Raw genomic sequence first — 26712 nt, 5'->3', positions numbered from 1 at the left:
TGGGTTAGTCTGCTAGACAGATCTGTCTCATGTGTGTAATAAAACACCCTGGCACATAACATCGCTGTTTAAAATAGCTGTTTTGACATTTGGTCACCTTTTCTAGTAGCCTACCATAGCCTACTCCATGCAGCGAGTTCGTCCGGACAGAAAATGTGCCTATGGTGCGGTTCAGTGTGAAGTATTAATAATAGATAACCACCAGCCTATTATATCAATGCGTTGTTGAAGGTGATGCTTCTGCAATTAGAGGTTTGTAATTGTACGCTGGTTCAGAAATAGGTTGAAGGCACTGACACGATATTTGATATCTTAGCCTTCTTCATGCTTTCGATGGCAAGGCAAGGATCTGGAATGGTTGATGTGTAGTCTGGTTCCGTAACCAATGGCATCCGAACTGTCCCCTCGACTGGCATAAAACTGATAGCCTAGAGGCACCATGGTCCTCATCCCAGTGGTTGACTCTTGGACGAATGGGAAATAAGTAATTAAGTTGGAGTCCTGCAAATCGTGAGGTCTATTTTTCCTTTCTGTCCGTGACACTTGCTATGCTACATTTCTAATTACCAAAAGTGAGTAGCGTAGCCTACTGCAGTGCCAACAATGGAAGCAACTGAGAATACATTACATCCCCGTAGCGTCGGTGGTACGCAATATAAGCTCTTATCTGATAAGTATGCTACTGGGATACATGACGAATTGAAATACGTTGATTTAGACAATTCATTAAATGTGTGCGAAACGAATGGAAACGTGTCTTCTACTGGAGAAGGGTACCATGATGTGGTTCAGAAAAGTTGTAGTGATGCAAGTTTGAAGGCAAGAGACAAAATTCCTGAAAACGAAGATCTGGTAAATCCCTCCAAAACGGTCAGCAAATGCGGTAGTTATACCGAAGCTAAGAAATGTATGGATATCAAAGACGTATTGGAACTTTCATCCGAGTTATATTTAAACGAAAATGTTAATAATTGCCTCAAATTAGGCATACACGAAATATGCACTGAAAATCAGAAGTCCAACTCGAAATCAGCAGGATATATTTTACCACTGAAAGAAGAAACAGTAAACACTTCGAATGATAATGAAGATTTGCAATACACAGATATCTATCTAAGCAGGACAATTGAGTCAGATGATGATGTTATAGTCTTGTCCGATGATTGTGTACCGTGCCTCATGGAGGATGAATCCCGTTACATTACTACTCATGAAATCCAGCTCTCTGAGCTTTCAGATCATGAAGTGGATAATGACATCGGAGGAGGGTCCTGTTGGGACATTGAGGCTGATAACCAAATGTACTCTTTTGTCGATTATGCTTCTTTTGATTGTGATGAAACGAGAGATGTAGGCGAGAGAGTTAAAAACAAACAGGGTCAGTCTATTGGCAGAATAGCAAGCCGTGTACTTGAAAATGATAGTTGTGTTAAGGCAACGTGCAACTCCTCGGAGTGTCCTAAGACACCAATTGGTAAATGTAATGGGAACTCTGAGGGGCAGATTCACTTGTCTATCAAAACAACTTCCTGTGCTATACATGAGCCTAGCAACTTCCAGGAAAATTGTATTTATCATGGTAAGCATGCAGGAGACGTGAGTCGGTATATTTTCAGAGGTGCTGATGCGAAAGCGGATAGATTGTGTGATGATGCGAAGTGTTTTATTGCTGCCCCCGGGTGGTTGCACTTTGGCAGCAAATTAAAAGGCAGACATGGTAACGAGTACTCCAGCAGTGCATCTAGTGCTGTGAGTGAACTTGACGACGCTGACAAGGAGGTGCGCAATTTGACAGCCAGAGCGTTCAAGAGTTTAGCGTACCCCTATTTTGATTCCATAAATTTTTGCACCTCCAGCGATTCTTCTTCTTCAGAACGTGGCCTTGGGATAAATAGCTGGTCAACGTTTGTGGACCTTAAATATGGAAACATATCACAGGGAAGAGGAAAAAATAGCATGTCCCATAAAATGTCATCTTGTACAATGGCAAATAATAAAGACAATCAAGGTTGTAAGGGCGGTGCATTAACTAACATAAAGCCACCCCCGAGCAATATGTTTAATTTGAATGGCAATCCTCATAACGCTGCTTCGAAAAAGAAAATTGCCCTCATGGGAACCTTTGGGCAGGGCCATAGTGGAGTTATTACGCTTACAGAGACATTGAATTTTTGCTGCAATGTCAAATCAGGGGTGCCTGGGGGAGAAAGGCGTTCAAAATGTGCACAAAACGCAGCAGGATCACGTTCCACAGATGAAGTTACCAACGCCTCGCCAGGCGGACAGGGTAGTGAGACTCGAAGACGACCCTGTAATGCAAGGGAAACCATGGAAGACACACACAAGAAAGCAATATTCGCATCAAGTCTTCTTAAAAATGTTATATCCAAAAAAATGCAGTTTGAGCAGGAGAGCAAAATGGAAAGGGGGGAGATAAGCGAACCTTATCGAGTCCCATCACCTTGCTTTGTCCATCAAGACCTAGAAAATCTCAAGAAAAATGGCACAACAAGTGAGTCCATGGATAGGCAGAGCTCAAAATATTCAGAGGCCGGTTCTGTTTGTGTTCAAGAATTAGGGGACATTGTGGACAGCAGTTTGTGCGATGCCAAGTGCGGCTCTGGGAGACAAACTTCTTGCACTAATTTAAAGTCGGCAAATGAAGTGGGATTCGATACTAAAAAAAGAGCATTAGAAGCGGCCAAAAGCACGTTGCTTCGAAGCAAAAATAGCGCTTTCAGATCCTGGAGGGACGGTGAGCTAGAGTTTCAAAAGGAACAAAAAAATGATAAAACTCCAGAGTGGAAACTGCTTTCGACTAAAGACAACATCGAAGACACAGACTTGTGCGCCGATTCTGGGACTAGTAAACTGGCACATTTGTTTGTGTCAAATATCCAACTACCATCAAGTGAGAGAGAAATTGATAATCAGCTGCAGACTATGAATTATTTGACACGCGCGCCCAACGATCAGAAAGAGGGAGAAGGCATTAGGTTGCGCTCTGACAATACCTTATATGTCCCAGATTCAACAAGAACTTCTATTCCATCAAAATCACCGGAAATCAACTTGAAGAGTTTGAAAGACAACAAAAGTGACCAGTTTAACATCTCAAAATGTCCTATTTCTAACCTAGTTTGTAATGGTGCCAACTTGATAAAGACAGCTGATGACGCCAGGTGCCATGCGCTCGCTCCGGTGTTAAAGGGTGAGTCCTCCGACAAAGTACCACACTTTATGGTCAGAGACATAAGAGACAACAAGGGAAAACTTCAAACACCTATACATCAAGTTAGAGATGTGCGTAAATTGGTTAAAAGTTCTTATCATTCCTTGGATAACAACGATAAAAAATTCAGTTCTCTTGGAGTGGACTTTCATTCAGAGCAAAGGATTCAAAAACACAGCTGTCATAAAAATTGTGCATCAGTTTCCCCCATAGTGATAAAGTGTCAGTCTGTGAATACAAATAGTAATGTAAGGGTATCTGAACATTTAGTTGCAGTTTCTAAATGTAAACTCAATAAGGATACTTTTGAAATTGATAGGTCATCTCCAGAGGTTGCATCACTTATCCATCGACCAACAGAAATAATACCATTAGGTAATACAAAAAAAGATATGTCAGAGGGAAACATTGGATTGAGAATTGAAACTAGAACAGCTTCTAGAAAACAAGAGAAAACACCTGATATAACTGTGAAAAAAAATGAAACCAAGATGGCTAACAAGGCTGCCTTAGAAAAACTACAGGCTGCAGTGAAAACCATGGAGCAGTTGTATGTTTTTGATAGAAATGAATGGAAAAGAAAGTCCAATCCCATAACAGAAAGCCATGTCCTCTCCCTTGTTACCAATAAGGAAATTGGTAGGCCTGTAGAAGAGGATGGACATGTAAGCAATGCTAGGCCAACATCCATCATGGAGAAGCTTAAAAGAATGGACTCGTATCCAAGTACAGACAAAACTCCCCCTGCAATGACACCCTCCCCTAGTACGGAGATAAAAAAAGAAAACAAACCAACCAAAACATTTTACATCCCTCACAGCAGAGAGGTGACAAATGGGCCCAAATGGCTCTCACAACATGGCGGTGGAACAGGTAGTAAAACATTTTATCTCAGCGCCAGTCAAAATACTTCAATAAACACAACTGCAAATATTAATATGAATACCGCCCAGTCTCATGTCATCTCCCAAGCACCTTGCAGCACTCAGGGCTTCTGTACAAAATCACCTAAAGTTCCAGTGTCATTGAAGATTTCTCAGGCAAGATGCCTAGCAGAGGACAGTGAGAGACCTAAGAAAAATGAGGCAGGCAGGCCAGTTACACACACCCAATCCATCATCTCAGCTGTATCAGAGAATTATCTAACCATACCTTTCCAGTCCCATACCACCAGCACCGATCAAATTGAAGGGTCAGGCCATGATAAGGCATCCATTTACAATTTCAGCGCCATAGGTGCCAATACCCAAACTATTGTCTGCCCACCGGAGCATACGAGCCATGCCGATGCTGTAAGGAAGCAGGAAGAGAGCTGCCAGTCCCCAAAGCACTCCACCATTGTCATGGAAGCACAATCCCATGACACCCCTACCACCACCATCTATCACCACTCCCTCCCCATGACCATGTCCTCAGCTCAACACCAGGTCATTTGTTTCTCCCCCACCATGGCAACTATACCAACCATTGACCACTTCCAGGCCACCCAAAGGAAGATGCTGCTGGACCCTACCACTGGAAACTACTACCTAGTCGACACACCTGTCCAGCCAGCAACCAAACGACTCTTTGATCCTGAGACGGGCCAGTATGTAGATGTGCCCATGCCGCAGCCACCTATGACTCCCTTGCCCATGCCCATGTCCATCTCTCCTTTGGCAATGAGCCCTGGGGCTTTTGGGCACTCTTATATGATGTACCCAGGGTTTATGTCTACACCAACAGTGATCCCAGCACGGACAATGCAGTCCCAGATGTCCATGAACTCTGAGGCTGACAATGGAAATAAAGGCTCCCACTCCCAGCAGAGTGATGGGGTCTACATTGAGAGCCCATACTACATGGCGACAGGGAAGTCGCCACTGCCTCAACGTCTCACAAAGGTTAGAACGCCACTCGGATGTAACAATGACAAGCCGCCCGTCATCAACATGGCCTCTCAGCAAGGTCCTAGGATCATTGCACCACCCTCCTTTGATGGGACAACCATGAGCTTTGTGGTTGAGCACAGATAAAACCACTGGTCACATGATATCTCTTGTAAGTGCTTATACTATGTTATTCAATGTCCTATATTGTTGTGTTTTGTTTGTCTTGCTTCAGCAACATACCGTATTTTTTGTAAAATAAGACACATTTTCTATAAAACGCACCCCACCAGAATGGGAGCTTTGTGTTTTAAATCGGATTATTAACTGCACTGGAATATATGCCGCACTTGATACGGGAACAATGATACCAAGCAATGCACGAGTATAGGCAGTACAGCATGCCGTTGTGTAACACACTTTGAAAGTAAGTAAGTGCATAATGTATGTTTTCTATTGCTCGGAAATTAACTAATATTTAACTTTAGACATGTGAGTTCAAAATATTTACAATGGTCCCCACAGCGCAAGTTATTTTTCCGAAACGGTAGCTAGGTAGCTTTAGTTAGATTCCGGGCTTAGTTAGCTAGCATAATACTCGTAGCAATGCTGCTACCATGTAGCAGACATTCCAACCTGCAAAAACTAATTTCAGGGAGGTGGCTTCACCGGCTACGCATATATGCAACGTTACCCTGTGAGACCCGCATTCGAACAATCACAAATGTCTGACGCTACTCCATAACGGGTTAAATAGCATTCACGAAAATAAGTGTTTCTACTGTTGTTTTGTTATAAAAACGTCCTATAGGCCGCTTCGAAAAATATAAACCGCACCACCACAAGAAAATGGTTGACAAACTTTTCAACAGTCTAACTCCACATTTCAGTGAAACAAGGTTTTAGCGCTTTGCACATGCTTTCAGCAACTTATTTCACCCGTATATAATGTACTGAGAAGCAAATCATGGAATTTGCTTTACAGCAATCAATTCCATGTGTCCCTTTGTGTCCCAAAATGTTATGCCAAACCTAAAGGAGGCCCATATAATTAATAAACAAACTCTAGAACAGACTGCATGAAAAGAAAATACTGGCTATATAAACACAATTATGAACCAAAATGAAACTATGTATAATGCATATGTAAACTTTGTGTTATGTTAGCAGTCTATTTAAAGCACATGCTTTTATGAAAACAATTGAGTAACACAACCGATTAAACTAACCCAACAAGATTCAATTCCCTGATTAGTTACACCAGTAGACTAATAGACCAACCGACCCCCCTTTCCCCCAGGCTGGTTGGTCTATTCCAAATGAACGTCTATGCAGCCCTTAGTCTCACCCTCATAGTCTTGCTTAGACACAAGAGTGACACTGACAGATCGAAAGCTAGCTAGTAGAGGCTAAGAAACGTAACCAGGCTAAGAAACGTAAGGTTGGGGCTGAAAAATTAAGACACAAAAATACATCACCTTCACTATAATGTTAATAATATAATGGGCTGTACATGGCAGAGAGGTTGTGGTGTGTGCGTTTGTGCATATGGACAGAGAAGAGGTGCAGTTGGCAAAGCCGTAGGTGAAATAAAAGTTCAGGTCATTTGAGCCATTTGTTATGCTGATACAGAGTGGGTTCAGCTGCTGCTGGAAATCAAGGCTCCCCCTGTAGCAGTGCAAGCCTCAACAGGGTAACCTTATTATAGGACACAGTAATTCACAGATGCAGAGAGTGAGGAGAAGTCTAGTATGGCCAGTGTTCATCAATTACAGAAACAAATCATCATGAGTGCACAACCCACTTTCCCTCCTAAAAAGAATAGTATTCTGTAAATTTGTGCCATAAAAATAGACAGAGAATATGTTATTAATATGTACCTACGTAAACAAGCTAGTCAGAGAATCGAGCAAGCTACCAATTTCTAATTAGTGCCTGCATTTACATAATGTAAATATTTTGAAAATTAAAAGAGAATAAAGTTGCTTTACAAGATACTACCATTACTGTGGATGCATAAAATGCCTGCAAGCTTATAAAGGGGAGTATTTGTCAGCCTTACAAAAGTCTTACAAACATGTCTGGTGGGAGACATGCCATGTGAACCCATGACATCCTGTTTGATGTAACTTTCACACAACTAGTGCACAGTGCCCGTGATGCAGTCGGTGATCAAGATGTCAGTGAAACACACATATCCAGATTCCTTGATCTATAGATAGTGCTTAGTGATAAAATTGGTGGCACACAGATTCCGAGAATGATAGATGGGGCATAGTGCCCGCAATGATGTTGGTGACACATCATTAGATAAATAAACTTGACCCCTATTGGACCATAAGAAACATTTCATAACTGATAGATGAAATCAGATCAAGTTTTCAAATAATACAGCGTACAACACCACTATTAGCTAATCATTGAGGCAGATAGAAATGTCAGATAAGACAGTGGAGCTCAAAAATGAAAAGCACAGCGATCAAAGGACCATCGCAACCAAGATTTGCAAAATAAATACCAAAATTGACTGGTTATTTCAATGCTTCCGAATCTTCATAATCTAGTAGTCAGAGGTTTAGTAATTTATCTTAGCTGTAGTCAGCCATGAAGAAAACGAGAGTAAAAATATAAAAGTTGCGAGCTTGCAGACAAGTGCAGAATGTTTTTTTTTTCTATGGCATTGCTGTTTATAGTAAACTCTGGCAATGTGTATAGTACAGTACATATACTAGGCCTACTACTGACACGTAAATGTCAGTGCGATTAGAGTGTGTGCGCTGCATGCACACAAAGATTGACCTAGGGGCCCGTGACCACCTTAATCCACCACTGCATGTGGACATGCACTATATTAAATCATAAATTTTCAGCCAATTATTTCACAGCATTTTTTGGTACTTTATATTTTGGTACTTGACAGCATGGCTAACATGAATGTTAGAATACATTTAGACATTAAACTCTGATGGGGTATCGGATGGGTAAAGATAGGTTTAGAAAAAACGGAATCTGTCTCAACTGCAGGCCTTCCCTTCAAGCCATTTGTGAGATAAAAAATTGAAATTTGCCTAAATCCAGCGTTATTGTTCTTGTTTTGTGGTTTCTGTGACAATTAAAACAACGTTTTTCCTATCTCACACAATCTCTTCTTCTTTATTTACACTAGGAAGGACATGTAATCTACTCTTGGAATCAATGCTGTCTCAGCCATCTCTGAAGTACCAGCTTCCCTATGACTGCAAAATTAATGTTAAGTAGTTACATTTGAACTAATGTTTTTAACTCAATGTTAAGGGAAGACAATGAATCAGATTATTTGGAGACAATTAGCCAGATACAACTATTTTTCATATTCTTTAATTTTACATCATATTTTTAAGCACTTAAAGTAAAACATTGTTTTCTTATGATATCATACATAATTGTGAAGTGCAACAGTATCACATAAGTAACACTGCAACTGTGCAAAACTTGTTGGCTAGATTTTTTGTTATAAACCTTATGTACATTTTATTTTGTGTATATTTAAATTCAAGTAGAGGATACTGTGGGTGAGTTGTCACACTTAATTATATGGAGATATATCTATGTTTTACAAAATGTAATTGAAACAATAAATATAACACTATATAACAATATATCTTCTTTCGTTGCTGAATGATAATAATTCTTAGGTAAGGTACTCAATGTAATGTCATAATATATATTTCTTGGAATGCTTAATTACTGAAATTGTATTCATAACTCATTGTATTAATTATTTGTATTATTCTACAGATTTACATAGTTCTGTACATTTGTCAGGTCTTAAAACATTTGTGAGCTGGTATAGTGGATAACTACAGCACTCCTTATGTAAGTTGTGAGACCTACACCACAGGGGCGTCGTTAGATCCTTTTTACTGGGGCATGTTTCCCAGTATAAATCTGCTGTGCCCCAGTAAAATCTAAAGTTTGAGTTTTAACAATTTACTATAAATCAGTGCATTAATTTAGATTGTTAATCCTGGAAAAATAAACGCAGTACCCCAGTCAACGCTTGTTAATCAAAGCAGTTTCACCGAAAACACAAACCAATGCCCGCAGAATTCCACACTCCAAAAATAATTCAAGGGACTTGTAAAAGTTAAATAAAGGTATTCTTGCTTAAAAAAAATACTGACCTTCATCATGATGAGTATTTGGCTTAACTGTATAAAAATTCATGAGTGAATCTCAAACAGCAATCTTTGTGAAAAATGTACATGTAGTAAGTAAGTTTATTTAATAAAAATAAATGATTTGACTGACAGATTACATTGTTTGGATATTTGAAATGATTACTGTATGTTTAAACAACATTTTTAAGAATACACTGAGTAGCAATTATTTTTAAGAACTACAATTATTAGACAAGTCAACTTAATATTTTTGGAAACTTTACTTAACAACTTAAAATAATGAGTAACAGTGGGTGTCCACTGCAGCGACGCAAATCGCTTGCCATCGCTCGCCTTTTTCACCACGCTCGGACGCGTTTCAAACAGATAAATGTAGTTCTCGCAAGTCACTGTTGTAGTTGTAATAGCAAAGTGTGCAGACTTGGGTTTACGTAGTTGCAACATCGATCAAAATACAACTTGTATACAAAATACAAAACTGTTTAATAGACATACACGTTGACATGTGTAAAAAACGTTTGATTATATTACTGAAAGTCTTTGCTAATCTGTCGATACGATAGGGAGTTCCTGCCGGGCTAGCTAGCTGGCTAGTTACCACAGAACGAAGTTACGTAATGTGACTAAACTGAATTTGAAAGTACAAGCACCAACAACTTCGGCAACCTTGCGCCATGCATCGTTTTTTTTTGTATTAACCTCTTTGTACGAATACAGCTATGTATCGTACTCGGACGCACAGCTACTTGTCGGTGGAGTCCAGTCAGACCACAAGTTGAAGTAAGCAACATTTAAAACAATAATAGTTTTACATACATCTCAGTTATAGAAGCAACAACTGGGGCCTGTACTACGAATCAAGATTTGGCGTTAGCGAGGTAACTTCAGGTTCAACCCAGGGTTTTCTGTACTACGACGGTGGATCACTTGTTACCGGGGTAGATCGCCATGGTAAAGGCCGTTATATGCTACTCTGTACTATACGATTACGGACACATGGGAAGGGCCTACGCATAGTTGGAACGCCCTGAAACGCCCTCTCCGTCGTCTGCGGGGCCGACGGAGACCTTTCCCGTGCACCGTTTAAATTCCTGTCGATCCGTCGTGCCGTGCTGTACGCGACAGATACCCCTTGGCCGTGTTTGGTCCGCTACATAATTTCCAAACGACATCATTTCCGACTTCGACAGAAAGGCGTTTTCTCTAAGGTCGTCTTTTTGAAAGACGTCTGTGATGAGAACTTCTTGGAGAGAAATTTTATTGTGAGCTAGTTTATGCTCTACTCTAGCGAATTCAGAAACGTGAGTTTGTTGTCTGTGCACTGACTGCCACAGTTTAGTGACCTAGAGTAGTACATTGTAGTTTTGACTGTAGCCTAGAGTTTGTCTGGATCTTTTTGTTTCCAATTATATCAGTCATTTTGTTTATCATTTTTCACATTGGATTATACACTTGGTGGAGAAATGAATTCACAAAACCAGAGCCTTGTCTATATCGCAGGGGTGTCAAACCCATTTTCACCGAGGGCCACATCAGCATGGTTGCCGTCAAAGGGCCAGTTGTAACTACGATGTTACGTCAGTAACGATGTAAAAACATGGTGTTTTTGTTGTAGCTTTTGTGAACATAGGGCATATTATGCTGCAATTTAAGTCCGCCTTTTAATTCTTGGACAATCTGCTGTTTTTCTTGGCGGATACATTTGCAGATTTTTCTCAGTGTTTGGTGACAAAATGCAAGCCCGCATAGCGCAAGAGCAAAATTTGTTTTGCCCTTCATCTGAACGCAGAATAGCTTTTTGAGCTTTATGTAAAATAAACATTTCCGTTTTCCAATAGCCTAGGTAAAACCTTGTCTGATGAAAGTGATGTCTTCATCATTGCTGGCTCCAAATTGTCGATAAGGGAAGCAGAAACATGTTAGCTTGGCTGAGTACTCTAACCAAGTTCGAGAGCGATACCAACTTGGGTTGAATGCCCGAGGACCTTGGCTGAAAATGCACATGGGGTACGTTCGCAGAACCGGCTGCATTGGAGTGCTGTCATTCAAACCATGCTCGCCTTCACCCAGTTAAACTTTGCGTTTAACACTGATGTGCATACACTGCTTTCTAGAGGCGGGATGTCGTCACTTTGCCGTAACACAATTGAAATGCATGGTGAGATATGTCGTTTATGGTCAATGCACGCTGTAAAGCAGCGTAGACTTATTTCAATAGCCCATTAATCTTCCGCGGGCCACATAAAATGACGCGGCGGGCCTTGAGTTTGTCTTTAATATAATATTATGTGACTGCACCTGCTGCACTCATCGTCTGACCAATGACAGCTGGTAAGAGTGTCACACGTGTGATGAGAGGTGGGAGATAAACAACGACGATTTCTAACTTACAAAGACGCAACAAAGCAACGTGTTTTCGACAAAAAAAACGCTTCTCCACCTACTGTTCTGGCGGTGAATTGTTTTCAGCACCCCCAGCCTTCGGAGAACCATAAAGGCAACAGAAATGATAATTAATCCGTCCTATCCGGCGGCCCGCCCATCCGTAACGGAGTCGGAGTACCATACTGGCACCTTAACACATGCTGAACGGCTAACCTGGTCGGGAGCAGGATAAGTTGGAGATCAGAGATCAACCGGTATAAAAAACCCGCCCATTAACTCATTCTTGACGATAATGTTGTCACCGTTCATAGTAGATCCTGTGCAGCTTGGTGCGCGGATAGTGAGAGGTGCGCTCAGAAGAGCCAGAACATTTAGAGACCGACAAAACCCTTTCGCATTCCCTCATGACTATCTTTCTGAAAGATATAGATTCTTAGCAGAGGGAATTAGTATATTGCCAGCTTCTTGAGCCGTATGTTGCCAATGCGACGCATTGAAGCTGTGCACTCAGTCCCACAGACTGAATGCATAGCGTTTCGTTATTTCGCTATGGGTAGCTAGTTTTATAGTTTGGGTGATGCGGAGAACCTGAGCAAGAACACGGTCTGCCGTGCAATTTTGAACGGATTTTATTTAATGGCTGTTGCCACCATATTCTGATTAATGGAGTGATGAAAAAAAGATATCCAAAGTGCCCTTTGTAAAAACTTTGGACTCCTAATATGTTGACAAAATGAAAGAAGGTTTTTCACTCTATGTTCTGATTTCTGTTCTGGAAATGTATGCAAAGAATATCATATTTTACAACGTCTTAATTTGCTAATTTAAACATAGGCCTACATTTACAGGAAACTAGTAATGAAAACATTATTTGACCTACTATTAGTTATCATCTTGGGAGGTTTCATGTTGATATGTTATCCCTATTCACTGTGTCTCCCCTCAACCCTTTTGTCCTTGGGTTGCTTTGACCCATTTTCTAATCATTTCCATATCAGAATTTGGGGTTTCTTTCAACCAAAACCTTTCGAACCAAAAAGAACAATGGGTATCTGTACAAAGCTCTTCACAAGTAATACATAAATGATCATTTCACTACTTTCATTGATTTTTGATGTTTCATTCACTTTTATAGCATTTTTCAAAAATAATAAATAGGACATTGAAAGACAGAAGTGGTGAAAACCCCCACAAAAGATTAAAAAGGCAAAACAAAAAAGCCACAAAAGGTATCAAAATATCAAAACGTAGACAAAAGTTTAACAAATACATCCTCATGTGTTCTCCCTCCCCTAGGAACAGGAAAAATATGTCACTATATGTAACTAAGTTTAGTGTTGTTCATTCAGTCATGTACGATCTCTTCTCATATTCCAGTCTCCAGCCTTGTTTTTTTAATTAAAAGCCTCTTATAATCGAGCTCCAGGGTTCTTTTATACAGGGCCCTCACACTGTCTGCTCCAACCTGAAACAAATGAAGAACATTGTCCCTTTGCAAGGCACACTTGGAGAAAGTTGAAGGTGTCCATTTGACTACTGTGTTTTTTTGCTTATCCCTTGTGTCTTTGTCTTGGCCTTGAAGTGGAGGCCCTAGGCTCAGGGGGAGGAAGAAGTTCCTCTAGTAAGTCATTACAGACACTTCAATCACAGCCACACGTTCACACACTCTCACCATCTGTGTTGCAAGTGGTAAATAAAACTCAAAGGTGTACCCCCAAAATGAGCAGGCAGACACAGTTTCCTGATCATCTAGGACCTCCACTTGAGAAAGTAAATGGTATATTTGATCCATATTCAGCAACCACATATGGCATACATACTGGCGTATGACTATTAGTTTCACTGTTACCTCTGTATGGCACAGTGGGACGACAGTGGGTGGTGGCAGCAACACCACTGTATTTTCTGTCACTGCAGAGAACAGTAATACATTTCACTCCTACAATCTTCATAAATAATTGTTGAATGAACATGGTCACATAGATTACTTGAAACATACATATGCCTGGGCTTCCAACCTGCCGCCACCAGTTGCCTATTTTTTCTTCCTGTCGGCTGCAGGCAATTTCATTGTTCTATAGGCCTTTTGTAGCTATACAATATCCTACAAAAGAGACTAATTCAGGCAATTCAGCCTCGTACTTGTTGGCCTTAAAATATGTGCAAGTATTGCCTACTGCTACTTACCGTTTTGAATTATGGTTTTATATTTATTTAGCATTTGCTCCCACGATCGTTTGCCACTGCAGGGTTGCAACTAAAATAATACAGCAACAAAAGTTTAACGTTGTGGAATGCACCCGTGTAATTATCGTCACATCTTCGATAAGTCATGTAGCTTACGCATTTACGCATTTTGCCAGCTTGGCAGCAGCGACTTTGTTGAATTTTGCCTGTATTATGTCTGTATTCCTGATATGCTTGTATTACAATATTTCATGCAGGAGGAGTAGACAAAGTTTGTAAGATTATTGTCTGCTCCTCCTGCGTGAAATATGCGGCTCTTGTTTCGTCCAAGTTTGCGATTGGACATACGATGCAAACACCGCCCCTTTGTGAACGCGCACGTCTCTAGATTGGAAAGATCTGGGTTGAGTTAGAGAGTTGATAACCGCCGTCGAAGTACCGCTTATCGTGACTGCGATTGTTAGGCTTGGCGTAGAGGTTAACTGAAAGTAATCCAGAGCATGTTGATCTTGATTCGTAGTACAGGCCCCTGAGCGTGAAATATCAGTCGACCAACCTAATTTGACTTGTTGGCATACTTTAGCTAGCTAGCTAGCTGAGTCTGCACGTGAAATGTGTTTTCTTCAGAAGGCTACAACTAAGCTTACATTAGCCACAGTTATATTACATAGAGTTTAACATTAGACTCTAACTTGTACAACTACTCACACTTTTGCACCTTGTCGGCCTACTTTAAGTTGGAGACAGGTCTGAAAATAAATAATTTTTACTCGCTCAAGTCAATTCAGTTAACGTTACAATATGTGAAGTTAGACCCTAGCAAATTGTCTACAAATTTCAGGTATTTGCTAGGCTAATGTTTATTTTTCTTAAGCTTTTTTCAATATCAGAGACCGGGTAATACCACAAAGATAGTGAAAATGTGTTATTGTCTTTAAATCTTACTAAAGAGGAATCACGCATTGCTCTGGTATAACGGAGCAGTATTAATTGCGATTCATGACTTTTGTGGAAGGTTGTTCTTAAAGTTCATATCCTAAGTTCAAAAGTTGTCTTAATCCTTGCTAAATATATATAAAAATGGTTTTCAGATGGGAAACAGATGATCAAGAAAATGTGAGGTAAGTTACCATTTGTTTTCTGAAACAGAAATTGGGGGGGGGGGGGGGGAATTGTCTTTAGTCTATCAACTTTTTTGGAAATAAAAGGTTTATCTCTTTTTTTTTCAACATATGCTTAACTTGACGGGACTGTGTGAGAAAGAGGGGAGGACACCAACCAAGGACAGCAGGCCATATTCAACTTAGGTCACAGTGGAAAGGACTGAGCCTCACAGGACGCTATCCACTAGCCACGAGGCTCCCCAGTTTTTATTAATCTTTAAGGTAACTGCTCATGGGGTGGCAGTGTAAGCTCTGTACATTTGTCGCATCATCAAAGGAGGGACTTATTAAACACTACCGACTGAAACACTGACATTTAGGTCATGGAAATGTTTTTCTTTGTATTCATTTGAACGGTCCATGTTCTTTTAAAACTTGGGGCGGCTTACGTACACACTTGTGTAGAGCTTACAAATCAGTGGAAACTGAAAATCAGCAACAGGTCAAAGCTTTTAAATGTAAAATGTGTGACTCATGTTTTACAAATACCAAGGATTCCATCCATCCATCATCTGCCGCTTGTCCGGGGATCGGGTCGCGGGGGCAGCGACCTAAGCAGGGAGGCCCAGACTTCCCTCTCCCCGGCCACTTCCACCAGCTCTTCCTGGGGGACCCCGAGGCGTTCCCAGGCCAGCCGAGAGACATAGTCCCTCCAGCGTGTCCTGGGTCTTCCCCGGGGCCTCTTCCCAGTGGGACGTGCCCGGAACACCTCACCAGGGAGGCGTCCAGGAGGCATCCTAATCAGATGCCCGAGCCACTTCAGCTGGCTCCTCTCGACTCGGAGGAGCAGCGGTTCTACTCTGAGCCCCTCCCGGATGACCGAGCTTCTCACCCTATCTCTAAGGGAGAGCCCGGACACCCTGCGGAGAAAGCTCATTTTCGCCGCTTGTATTCGCGATCTCGTTCTTTCGGTCACTGCCCATAGTTCTTGACCATCGGTGAGGGTAGGAACGTAGATCGACTGGTAAATAGAGAGCTTCGCCTTTCGACTCAGCTCCTTCTTCACCACGACGGACCGATGCAGAGCCCGCATTACTGCGGACGCCGCACCGATCCGCCTGTCGACCTCGCGCTCCATTCTTCCCTCACTCGTGAACAAGACCCCAAGATACTTGAACTCCTCCGCTTGGTTCAGGATCTCCTCCCCGACCCGGAGATGGCACTCCACCCTTCTCCGGTCGATTACCATGGCCTCAGATTTGGAGGTGCTGATTCGCATCCCAGCCGCTTCACATTCGGTTGCGAACCGCTCCAGTGAGAGCTGAAGGTCGCAGCCCGATGAAGCCAACAGGACCACATCATCTGCAAAAAGCAGCGACCCATCCTGAGGTCACCAAACCGGACCCCCTCAACACCCTGGCTACGCCTAGAAATTCTGTCCATATAGGTAATGAACAGAATCGGTGACATAGGGCAGCCCTGGCGGAGTCCAACCCTCACCGGAAACAAGTTCGACTTACTACCGGCAATGCGGACCAAACTCTGGCACCGGTCGTACAGGGACCGGACAGCCCCGATCAGGGGCTGTCAGAGGGACACGGTCGAACGCCTTTTCCAAATCCACAAAACATGTGTAGACTGGTTGGGCGAACTCCCATGTACCCTCCAGGACTCCGCGGAGGGTATAGAGCTGGTCCACTGTTCCATGGCCAGGACGAAAACCACATTGCTCCTCCTGAATCCGAGGTTCGAAAATCCGACGGACCCTCCTCTCCAGGACCCCTGAATAGACTTTCCCAGGGAGGCTGAGGAGTGTGATCCCCCTAAAGTTGGAGCACACCCTCCGGTCCCCCTTTTTAAAGAGGGGAACCACCACTCCGGTCTGCCAGTCCAGAGGCACTGTCCCCGATGTCCACGCGATGTTGCAGAGTTGTGTCAACCAAGACAGCCCTACAACATCCAGAGCCTTAAGGAACTCCGGGCGGACCTCATCCACCCCAGGGGCCCTGCCACCGCGGAGCTTTTTAACCACCTCGGTGACCTCAGCCCCAGAGATAGAAGGGCCCCCCCCGATGTCCCCAGACTCTGCCTCCACGTCGGAAAGCGTGTTGGTGGAATTAAGGAGGTCTTCGAAGTATTCCTTCCACCGATCCAGGACGTGCCCTGTCGAGGTCAGCAGCGCACCATCCCCACCGTATACAGTGTTGACAGAGCACTGCTTCCCTCCCTTAGCCGCCGGATGGTGGTCCAGAACCTTTTTGAAGCTGTTCGGAAGTCATTCTCCATGGCCTCGCCGAACTCCTCCCATACCCGGGTTTTTGCGACCGCCAAAGCCGCATACCGCTTGGCCTGCCGGTACACATCAGCTGCCCCAGGAGTCCTACCAGCCAATAAAGTCCGATAGGCCTCCTTCTTCAGCTTGACGGCATCCCTCACCTCCGTAGTCCACCACCGGGTCCGAGGGTTACCGCCGCGACATGCACTGACCGCCTTGCGGCCGCAGCTCCGGTCAGCCGCTTCAACAATGAGGCCCGGAACATGGTCCATTCGGACTCAATGTCCCCGGCTCCCCCCAACACATGATCGAAGCTCTCCCGGAGGTGGGAGTTGAAGCTCCTTCTGACAGAGGGTTCCGCCAGCCGTTCCCAGCAGACCCTCACATTACGTTTGGGCCTGCCAGGCCTGACCGGCGTCTTCCCCCACCATCGAAGCCAACTCACCACCAGGTGGTGATCAGTTGACAGCTCCGCCCCTCTCTTCACCCGAGTGTCCAAGACATGCGGCCCCAAGTCCGACGACACGACTACAAAGTCGATCATCGAACTGAGACCTCGGTTGTCCTGGTGCCAGGTGCACATATGAACACCCTTATGCTTGAACATGGTGTTCGTTATGGACAAGCCGTGTCTAGCACAGAAGTCCAACAACAAAACACCACTTGGGTGAAGAGAGGGGGGGCTGTTCCTCCCAATCACGCCCCTCCAGGTCTCACTGTCATTGCCCACATGAGCATTGAAGTCCCCCAGGAGGACGAGGGAATCCCCGGGAGGAACGCTTTCCAGCACCCCCCCCCAGAGACTCCAAAAAGGGTGGGTACTCTGAGCTGCCGTTTGGTGTATAAGCACAAACGACAGTGAGGACCCGTCCCCCCACCCGAAGGCGGAGGGAGGCTACTCTCTCGTCCACTGGGGTGAACCCCAATGTACAGGCGCCGAACCGAGGGGAAACAAGTATTCCCACCCCAGCTCGACGCCTCTCACCAAGGGCAACTCCAGAGTGGAAGAGAGTCCAGCCCCTCTCAAGGAGACTGGTTCCAGAGCCTATGCTGTGCGTCGAGGCGAGGCAGCTCAGGCTCCTTTCCCGCCAGCGAGGTGACATTCCACGTCCCTAAAGCTAGCTTCTGCAGCCGAGGATCGGACCGCCAAGGTCCCCGCCTTCGGTCGCCGCCCGTCTCACACTGCACCCGACCCCCATGACCCCTCCTGCGGATGGTGAGCCCACTGGAAGAGGGTCTCACGTTGTCTCTTCGGGCTGTGCCCGACCGGGCCCCATGGGAAAAGGCCCGGCCACCAGGCGCTCGCCATCGAGCCCCACCCCCGGGCCTGGCTCCAGGGGGGGGGCCCCGGTGACCCGCTTCCGGGCAGGGGCAACTGAGGACCATTAATGTTTTTCTTCTTGGTTGTTTTTTTTGAGCCACGCTTTGTCTGGTCTTTCACCTGGAACCTGTTTGCCTTTGGTGACCCTACCAGGGGCATAAAGCCCCCGACAACATAGCTTCCAGGATCACTAGGACACGCAAACCCCTCCACCGCGATAAGGTGGTGACTCAAGGAGAGTATATTTGTACCTGCTTTAAGTAAATAAACAGTATTTTTCCTATCATTTAATCACAATTGAAGTTCAAGTTATCTCTCTATAATGGTATTCATTCATTCATTTCATGCACACGGATTATCTAGCTCGAGTTTTAAGTGCCTGAAACTATGTTGTCATGGTGTATTGCAATGTATAAAACAAGTTGTTTCCAACATATGGAGAAACTATTTTAACATAAAAAAAACAAAGCTATATTTATAAAAGTGGCTGACATTTATGTAAAGGATGCAAGCGCAATTTGTAATTTAACATGTGCTGTAATATTCTAAATATTGCAGAATTAGCTACCAGTGAACAGGAGACAGCAGCAGGACCGGTCCTAGTGGTGGAGGGAGACCCAATGGCTGAAGAACAATTTGTTCTTAATCTCATCCCTGTGTCAACTTCTTCCCCCTCTCTACCCCCTACTTCCCCCTCTCTATCTCCTTCTCTCTCTCTACCTTCTGCTCCCTCCTCTCTCTCTACCTTCTGGTCCCTCCTCTCTACCTCCTCCTCCTCCCTCTCTACCTTCTGGTCCCTCCTCTCTACCTCCTCCTTCTCTCTCTCTACCTTTTGCTCCCTCCTCTCTACCTCCTCCTTCTCTCTCTCTACCTTTTGCTCCCTCCTCTCTACCTCCTCCTTCTCTCTCTCTACCTTCTGGTCCCTCCTCTCTACCTCCTCCTCCTCTCTCTCTACCTAATTCTCTCTACCGTCTGCTCCCTCCTCTCTACCACCTCCTTCTCTCTTCCTACCTTCTGGTCCCTCCTCTCTACCTCCTCCTCTCTCTCTACCTACTTCTCTCTCTCTAGCTTCAGCTCTCTCCTCTCTACCTCCTCCTCTCTACCTACTTCTCTCTCTCTACCTTCTGCTCCCTACCTCCTCCTCTCTCTCTACTTACTTCTCTCTCTCTACCTTCTGCTCCCTCCTCTCTACCGCCTCCTTCTCTTTCTCTACCTTCTGCTCCCTCCTCTCTACCTCCTCCTTCTCTCTCAGACAGGTCGAAAACAACAGCCTTCTGATCCAGAATCAGCTGTCCTGAAAAGGGACCAAAGTTCACATGCCTAGCCTACAAAAGACAAGTACTAAAAACAATGTATCAACCATGTATCAACATCAAAAGAACCATTGAATCCTTTTTTAAGATAGGAAATATTATTCTTATTGTTTAAGTCAATTAAATAAATGAAAAAATAAAACATAATAACCCCTCACCTACCATGGACTATTCTGTTTTCAGACCTGTCCACCCTATACATACACATGTATTGGTATTCAATTTATGCTATTAAATGTACATAATGCTGGCGTAGAAGGATAGAAACGTATGTGGGGGGAGAGCATTTCATGGCAGGTTTTCCATGGGATGTAAGTGCAATGCACCCCCTGTTAACCCTGACCAGGACAGTGTGACATGCCTGAAACTTACTGTGCTTACTCATACTAGTGCCCTCAGTGTACAGTAAGAATAATTTGATGCTGGGATATACAGAACAGACAATAGAGGGGGGGTGCATCTCACGACAGGCTTAATGCACCCCCTGCTTACCCTGACTAGGAAAGTGTTACATGCCTGAAACTTAATGTGCTTACTCATACTAGTGCCCTCAGTGTACAGTAAGAATCATTTGATGCTGGGATATACAGAACTGCCTTGACATAAAGAAATACTTTGTGAAGATGTACCTCAATAAACATTAGTAACAAAGAAAATAACACAAAAGGAGTCACGTATTTATCATACACTAGATTGTATTGGTTATGCATATAACTACAACAGGACAGTGGTTGTCCTGTCAGCTCATTTGTACTGTTTCCCCAAATCAAAATACCTACCTGCAGGTAATATGGGACTGTAACTGCATTGCAAATAATAAAAGGTTTATATTATTTAATTGTATTCAATATCTTTAATTTTATAGTGTCTGTTATTCACAGAGTGTGTGCATTGCACAATATGGGGCTAGTATGAGTAACCACAGCAAGTTTCAGGCATGTAACACTTTCCTAGTCAGGGTTAGCAGGGGGTGCATTAAGCCTGTCGTGAGATTCACCCCCCCCTCTATTGTCTGTTCTGTATATCCCAGCATCAATTGATTCTTACTGTACACTGAGGGCACTAGTATGAGTAACCACAGTAAGTTTCAGGCATGTCACACTGTCCTGGTCAGGGTTAACAGGGGGTTCATTGCACTTATATCTAATGGGAAACCTCCCATGAAATGCTCTCCCCTCGCATACGTTTCTATCGTTCTACGCCAGCATTATGTGCATTTAATAGCATAAATTGAATACCAATACATGTGTATGTATAGGGTGGACAGGTCTGAAAACAGAACAGTCCATGGTAGGTGAGGGATTATTATATTTTATTTTTTAATTTATTTAAACAATAAGAATAATATTTCCTATCTTAAAAAAGGATTTGATGGTTCTTTTGATGTTGATACATGGTTGATACATTGTTTTTAGAACTTGTCTTTTGTAGGCTAGGCATGTGAACCTTTGGTCCCTTTTCAGGACAGCTGATTCCGGATCAGAAGGCTGTTGTTTTCGACCTGTCTGAGTAACCCACCCTACGCACAGGCTAACTGCATTAAAATCGCATGCCTTTGAACCTATACATTAGTATGAAGAGCCATGCCATGTGAAATACTTTGAACCTGCTACACAAAATACATTTTGTGTAGCAATAATCATGATCATACTGGGGTATATTTCCTCAGAATGCGATGTCGTAGAGCAAGAATGTTGGTTCGCGTATACCGTTTGAATGGCGAATTTTAAGGATTTTGTGTTGAAAATAGCATCTGATATTTACACAGATAACAGACATCCTTCTCTTGAATTCAACAACAAAGACGGTATAATGTGAGACTTCTGTCTCCCCTTCTTTTGGATGCAATATCAAGACGAAATCCTTCACTCTTTGAATCGCGCGCGCTCCCGCGAGGGGGTGCCTATCCAGAGAGTCATGCATCGGGTGATACAACACCGGCATGACCGAACGGTCAAGGTTAGTAAGTAGTTTATTATATGGCATATTTAGCTTCTTTTCATTTTGTAAACGAAAATAAATGGTACCTCTAGGCTAATTGTAGCTAGCTCTCAAATCTTCTCACACTGTGTTTCATGTGTTGCCTAGCAACTCATTACTTTTGATAGAAAGCGGACAACATGGTTCTGCTAAAATGGCTTTAATTTCAACACAAAATGACGACAAAAGTGTTTAATTAAGCAATAAGGTACGAGAGGCAGTACTTTATCGCCAATAAAGTACGTGTTCAAGGGTGTTGTTAGGCCCGACGCGCAGCGGAGGCATCCAAGAGTAGCCTATTATAAAAGAGTCGAGTCTTCATCCTCACTTTCGATGACAAATCTTTTCAGCATCATCTGGATAGTAAAGTTCAGCAGCTGACTCGTCGCTCATTTTGAAGATGACGTCAGAGGGCAATACGGAGCCGTATTGACCGCTGAGGAGGGCAGAAAGCACGTACCGTCGTTGCCATATAATAATATGTCCAGGGGCGGCTCCAAAGTATTTTCAGTGGAGGGGCACAGGGGGGAGCAGCCGTGAATTGGGGGATGGGCATCCAATTAAGTAAATAATACAAAAGTAAAGTCACCACTGACTTTTTAAATTCAATTCATGGGCATTATAGCAACACAAACATTTAGTTTCCTTAAATTACATGATGTGATACTGCACTTTCCTCACTAGGTTTTTTCTTGATGAAGAAGTCTTTAATTTCACGAGTCCTTTTCATTGTTCCCTATAACATTTACATTTTACATTTATGTATTCATTTAGCAGACGCTTTTATCCAAAACGACTTCTATAAACCATATAAAGCACACCATATTATTTTCTTAATTTCCATGCTTTTTTCAACAGACTCACTACCTCATTTTTGTACTTAGGTAACGTTAGGTTACACCCAACATCACTAACCCTCTTCTACAATACCGAAGCACTATGATGAGAAAATCAATGAATGCAGTACTTAACTACAATTGACTCAAGATGTTACCCAGATAGCAGAGTAGGGAGGACAAACGTTCTGCTCTCAATGTAATCACAACGGAGAGTTCCAAGCATCAACAAATGCAAAACTGAATTTATTGCTCATTTAACATTGTGGATTTAATGTACATGTTGGCTTTGTTTTAGTTTTACAGTGCTTAACCTTCCCTGCTTGCTTCTCTGCTTGGCTTCACGGAGAAATGCTCTGAAGTTTCAGTAATTTGGATAGTTTTCTATGATATTATTCAAAATCAAGTGAATTGACTACAACCACAAAAAGGAACAACCTGAGGGACTGAAGCCCAAGGAGAAAAGAAGTATTTTGGGCTGCTCTCCCAGACTGACCACAGGCAAGCAAGGTAAAGCGTGTTCCCTGTAGAACTATGGCTTGCAACGACTGCAAACAACTTACTCAGAGGATAGTCTAACTGGAGTTAAGAGTCAGAACCCTCTTAAATATCAGAGAGAACGAAGACTTTATAGATTCCATGCTACCTAGCCCGGAGGCTAAGCTACCGGCTAAGGAGCCACCCTTGGAACCAGCTTTCTCTCCACCAGGACCAGATGAGTCATGGCCTGCTCTCGGCGCTAAACCAAAGAGGCCTAGCGCTGCCTCTACCTTCATTGGAGATGGGACTGGCGCCAAGGGTAAAAAGCCAAAAAAGCGAGGCAGAAACTCTTGCCGCATCACCTCTCCTCCTGTCCCACTCAGATTTGAACCACTGGGAACTTTCTCTCCCTTGTGTGTGGAATCCAAGGCGAAGAGGCACAGGAGTGCTAGCCACGCAGCTAACCAACATGAAGAGCCTGGATTGCAGACGCACCATGATGGTAGCTACTACACACATGCAAATCCAACATATCATCGTCTGCTACGACCGGGAGTCCCCCATTTTACTCCAAGCCCCTCTCAGGGCGCTGTTTGACCCCCTATCAAGTCTAATCAGACAACAATATCACAGGATTATAAAGATCAAAGGTAAGCTAAGACTATCCACAGCCCATCAGCTCTTAGAGGAGCTAACGCTGCTAGCACTATAGAATCTATTGCTAGCACTGACACAGTGGCTAACCTTGGACTGGCACAAGGACCTATCATTGCTAACCCAAATAAGATAAGAACTGGCTCCACAGCTTCAAATATATGGAAGCAAATCAGTGCCATTATGTTTTGAATTTTAAAAGGCATCGAATACTTAATATTGAAATTTAAACAACACTGAATTCTCATCTGAATATATTTCAATGTAAAATAAAATTCAGGTTGCTCAAATTCGAGCCTAAAAAATTCGATCTTAAGAATTTAACCATAAAAAACTCGACCCTATCAAAATCGATCTGAAAATTTTAGAGCTGAAAAAATTTGAGGCCAAAAAATTTGAGCCTGTCAAATTCGACCCGAAAAATTTTGAGCTTAAAAAAATTCAGATTTTCAACATCCGGGATATCGAGGACAGGAAGAGCAATCGGGCCTCAATGCAATCTAACCAACTTCTGACCTATAAGAGCACAGACCTTCAGTCAAACACTCCGAGGAAGCGGGAAACCTTCAAGCCATAGAGTTAATGGCCGGGTTTCCCAGATTTGTTAAGAAGCTCTTAACGCAAAGAGCTTCTTAAAAGTGTTCTAAGAGCGAGAACGTTCTTAAGAAGCTCTTAGCGTTAAGAGCTTGTTAACGAATTTGGGAAACCCGGCCAATATAACTAGATTAAGCTACTTTTCCAACGCATTGGAAATAAACTGTTAACATGAACCGTTGTTCTGCCAGGCAATGAAAGCTTAATAGTTATTTTGGTAACCGAAATCTTCCATAATTCAGATTTACCTTAGCTTAATGCCACGAAATTCACACTGCCTTCAATTTATCATCAGTGTAGAAATGTGGCCTGTGTTTTATATGTTCATCCTTCAAAACCAAACGCTTATTAATGGATATAACGTGATCTAACAAGACTTGGTAATAATGAAATAAATAAAAGCTTGAGAACTGTGTCTAAAATATACTTTATTGAACATTTGCCTTTGAAAGGGGCATATTCACAGAACCATATAGGCTACAAGACGTTTCCATCAGATGTAAGTGGGTGTGAAACATAGTCAATGAGGACCTTCATTGTCCCACAAAAGCAGTCTGGCTTGATGATACGATCAAAAAAAGAATAATGGGTGTGTTTAACGAAAGCTTCTGAAGGCAAGACTAATATTATTTAAATATATAGCCTATCATTTCCTATTGTGGTTAACAGTAACAAGTATTAATCTTCGTCTTTGCTCCAGATAGACACGTCAACAATCTATGCTCGCGCCTAACATCATATAGCCTATTTGCCTTCATGTCATGAGTGTTTTTACAAAAAATCAAATCTGTTTTAAAATAATGGGAATAAACTATATTAACAACGATTTGCTAAACTTCCTACAGAAAGGCAGGCAACTCAAGCCATTTCTCCCTGTGCTCATTCAATATAAACTAAAGTCTATGGCTCATTCAGCTCAATGTAAATTGGCTATCGGCCAATGTGAAATTTTGTGCTCGTGCCCTGTTAGTATACGCGAGCACATTTGCAGGCAACTTTTATTGAAGTAAGCAAATAAATGGGGTGCTAGTTTACCCATTTCGGATTGGTTTCAAACTTAGCAAAAATTGGGAAAAATTCTTCTATGAAAAAGCTAGTAGTATGAGTCAGGTTCGAAAATCGAACAAAAAATATTGGGGGAGATAGTTTTCTAAATGGTGACAGTTCGAATAGAATAAAAACGACCGGAAGAGTCGGGAACCTAACCGTAAATGCAATACCACCTACATCCGCCGTTGCTTCAAGCCGAGGGGTAGGGGTCTGGTCACGCGTAGACATTGTTCTTTTCCTCTTCTTCTTGAGCTTGAAGGTTTCGCGCTTCCTTGGAGTGCTTGACTGAAGGTATATGCTCTGCTAGGTCAGAAGTTGGTTCGATTGCATTGAGGCTCGATTGCTCTACCTGTCCTCGATATCCCGGATGTTGAAAATCTGAATTTTTTAAGCTCGAAATTTTTCGGGTCGAATTTGAAAGGCTCGAATTTCTTTGCCTCGAATTTTTTCAGCTCGAAAATGTTCGGATCGAATTTGATAGGGTCGAGTTTTTTATGGTTGAATTCTTAAGATCGAATTTTTTAGGCTCGAATTTGAGCAACCTGAATTATATTTTACATTGAAATATATTCAGATGAAAATTCAGTGTTGTTTAAATTTCAATATTAAGTATTCGATGCCTTTTAAAATTCAAAACATTATGGCACTGATTTGCTTCCATACAAATAAGGCAAACGTTAGAAATGCAAACCCAACACCACATATGGCCACTATGTTGATTGGAGATGCCATGACAGCACATGTTAAAGTGGCAAAGACAGAAAATATTTGTCTTAGCAACACATCTGTCGAGGAACTGTCGTCAGAGGTACAAACAATCCTCAACAATAAACCAAACAACCCTAAGATTATCATCCACACTGGCTCATTTGATATCCTACACAAGAAAACTGGCACTGAGATACTTAAAAAACATTTCACCCAGCTACTGAACACACTCAACAGATATCAAGATGTATTCATCAGTGGACCAATTGCATGCTTTCGAAGAGGAAAAGAAGCCTTCAGCCGACTACTATCTTTCAACACATGGTTGGCATCTGTCTGTCTGGCACACAAACTGAGATTTATCGATAATTTCAATGTGTTCTGGAACTGTGCAGACCGTTTTCAAGCTGACGGACTCCACCCAAACCATAGAGGATCTCAACTACTAACAGCAAACATCAGTCACGTGCTCCTGACCACAAATCAAGTTGCTCCCTCTATCCCTGTTGTGTCTAAGCTGACTGACACATTCCAAACAACCTCCCATGGAACAGAACAGAACATTC

At 42.8% G+C, this 26712-nt stretch overlaps 1 protein-coding gene and 1 long non-coding RNA gene across 3 annotated transcripts; both read left to right on the top strand.

Annotated features, from left to right (window-relative positions):
• The first annotated feature begins 342 nt into the window (after positions 1–342).
• c25h4orf54 (chromosome 25 C4orf54 homolog) lies at positions 343–9390 on the top strand. 2 transcript variants are annotated; one of them, XM_084691358.1, is made up of 3 exons: positions 3079–3211; positions 4714–5272; positions 8267–9390. In XM_084691358.1, the coding sequence occupies exon 2, from the start codon at positions 4729–4731 to the stop codon at positions 5245–5247; it is 519 nt and encodes a 172-aa protein (XP_084547484.1). In that variant the 5' UTR covers positions 3079–3211; positions 4714–4728; the 3' UTR covers positions 5248–5272; positions 8267–9390. The 2 variants fall into 2 exon arrangements, with proteins under 2 accessions (XP_084547483.1, XP_084547484.1); XM_084691357.1 differs by having other exon boundaries at positions 343–5272.
• Positions 9391–10971: 1581 nt separating this feature from the next.
• LOC146222341 (uncharacterized) lies at positions 10972–20608 on the top strand. The gene is made up of 4 exons (XR_014746730.1): positions 10972–11899; positions 14924–14953; positions 15096–15217; positions 19090–20608. It is a non-coding gene; the product is annotated as an uncharacterized LOC146222341 (long non-coding RNA).
• The last annotated feature ends 6104 nt before the right edge of the window (positions 20609–26712 follow it).

The sequence above is a fragment of the Hypomesus nipponensis genome, chromosome 25, assembly GCF_054491055.1.
Source record: "Hypomesus nipponensis isolate SF chromosome 25, ASM5449105v1, whole genome shotgun sequence".
NCBI lineage: Eukaryota > Metazoa > Chordata > Actinopteri > Osmeriformes > Osmeridae > Hypomesus > Hypomesus nipponensis.
This window is presented reverse-complemented; position numbering and strand designations above follow the sequence as displayed.

Coding starts and splice junctions, on each gene's coding strand:
- c25h4orf54 (XM_084691357.1), top strand. CDS start 604: ATGGAAGCAACTGAGAATACATTACATCCCCGTAGCGTCGGTGGTACG.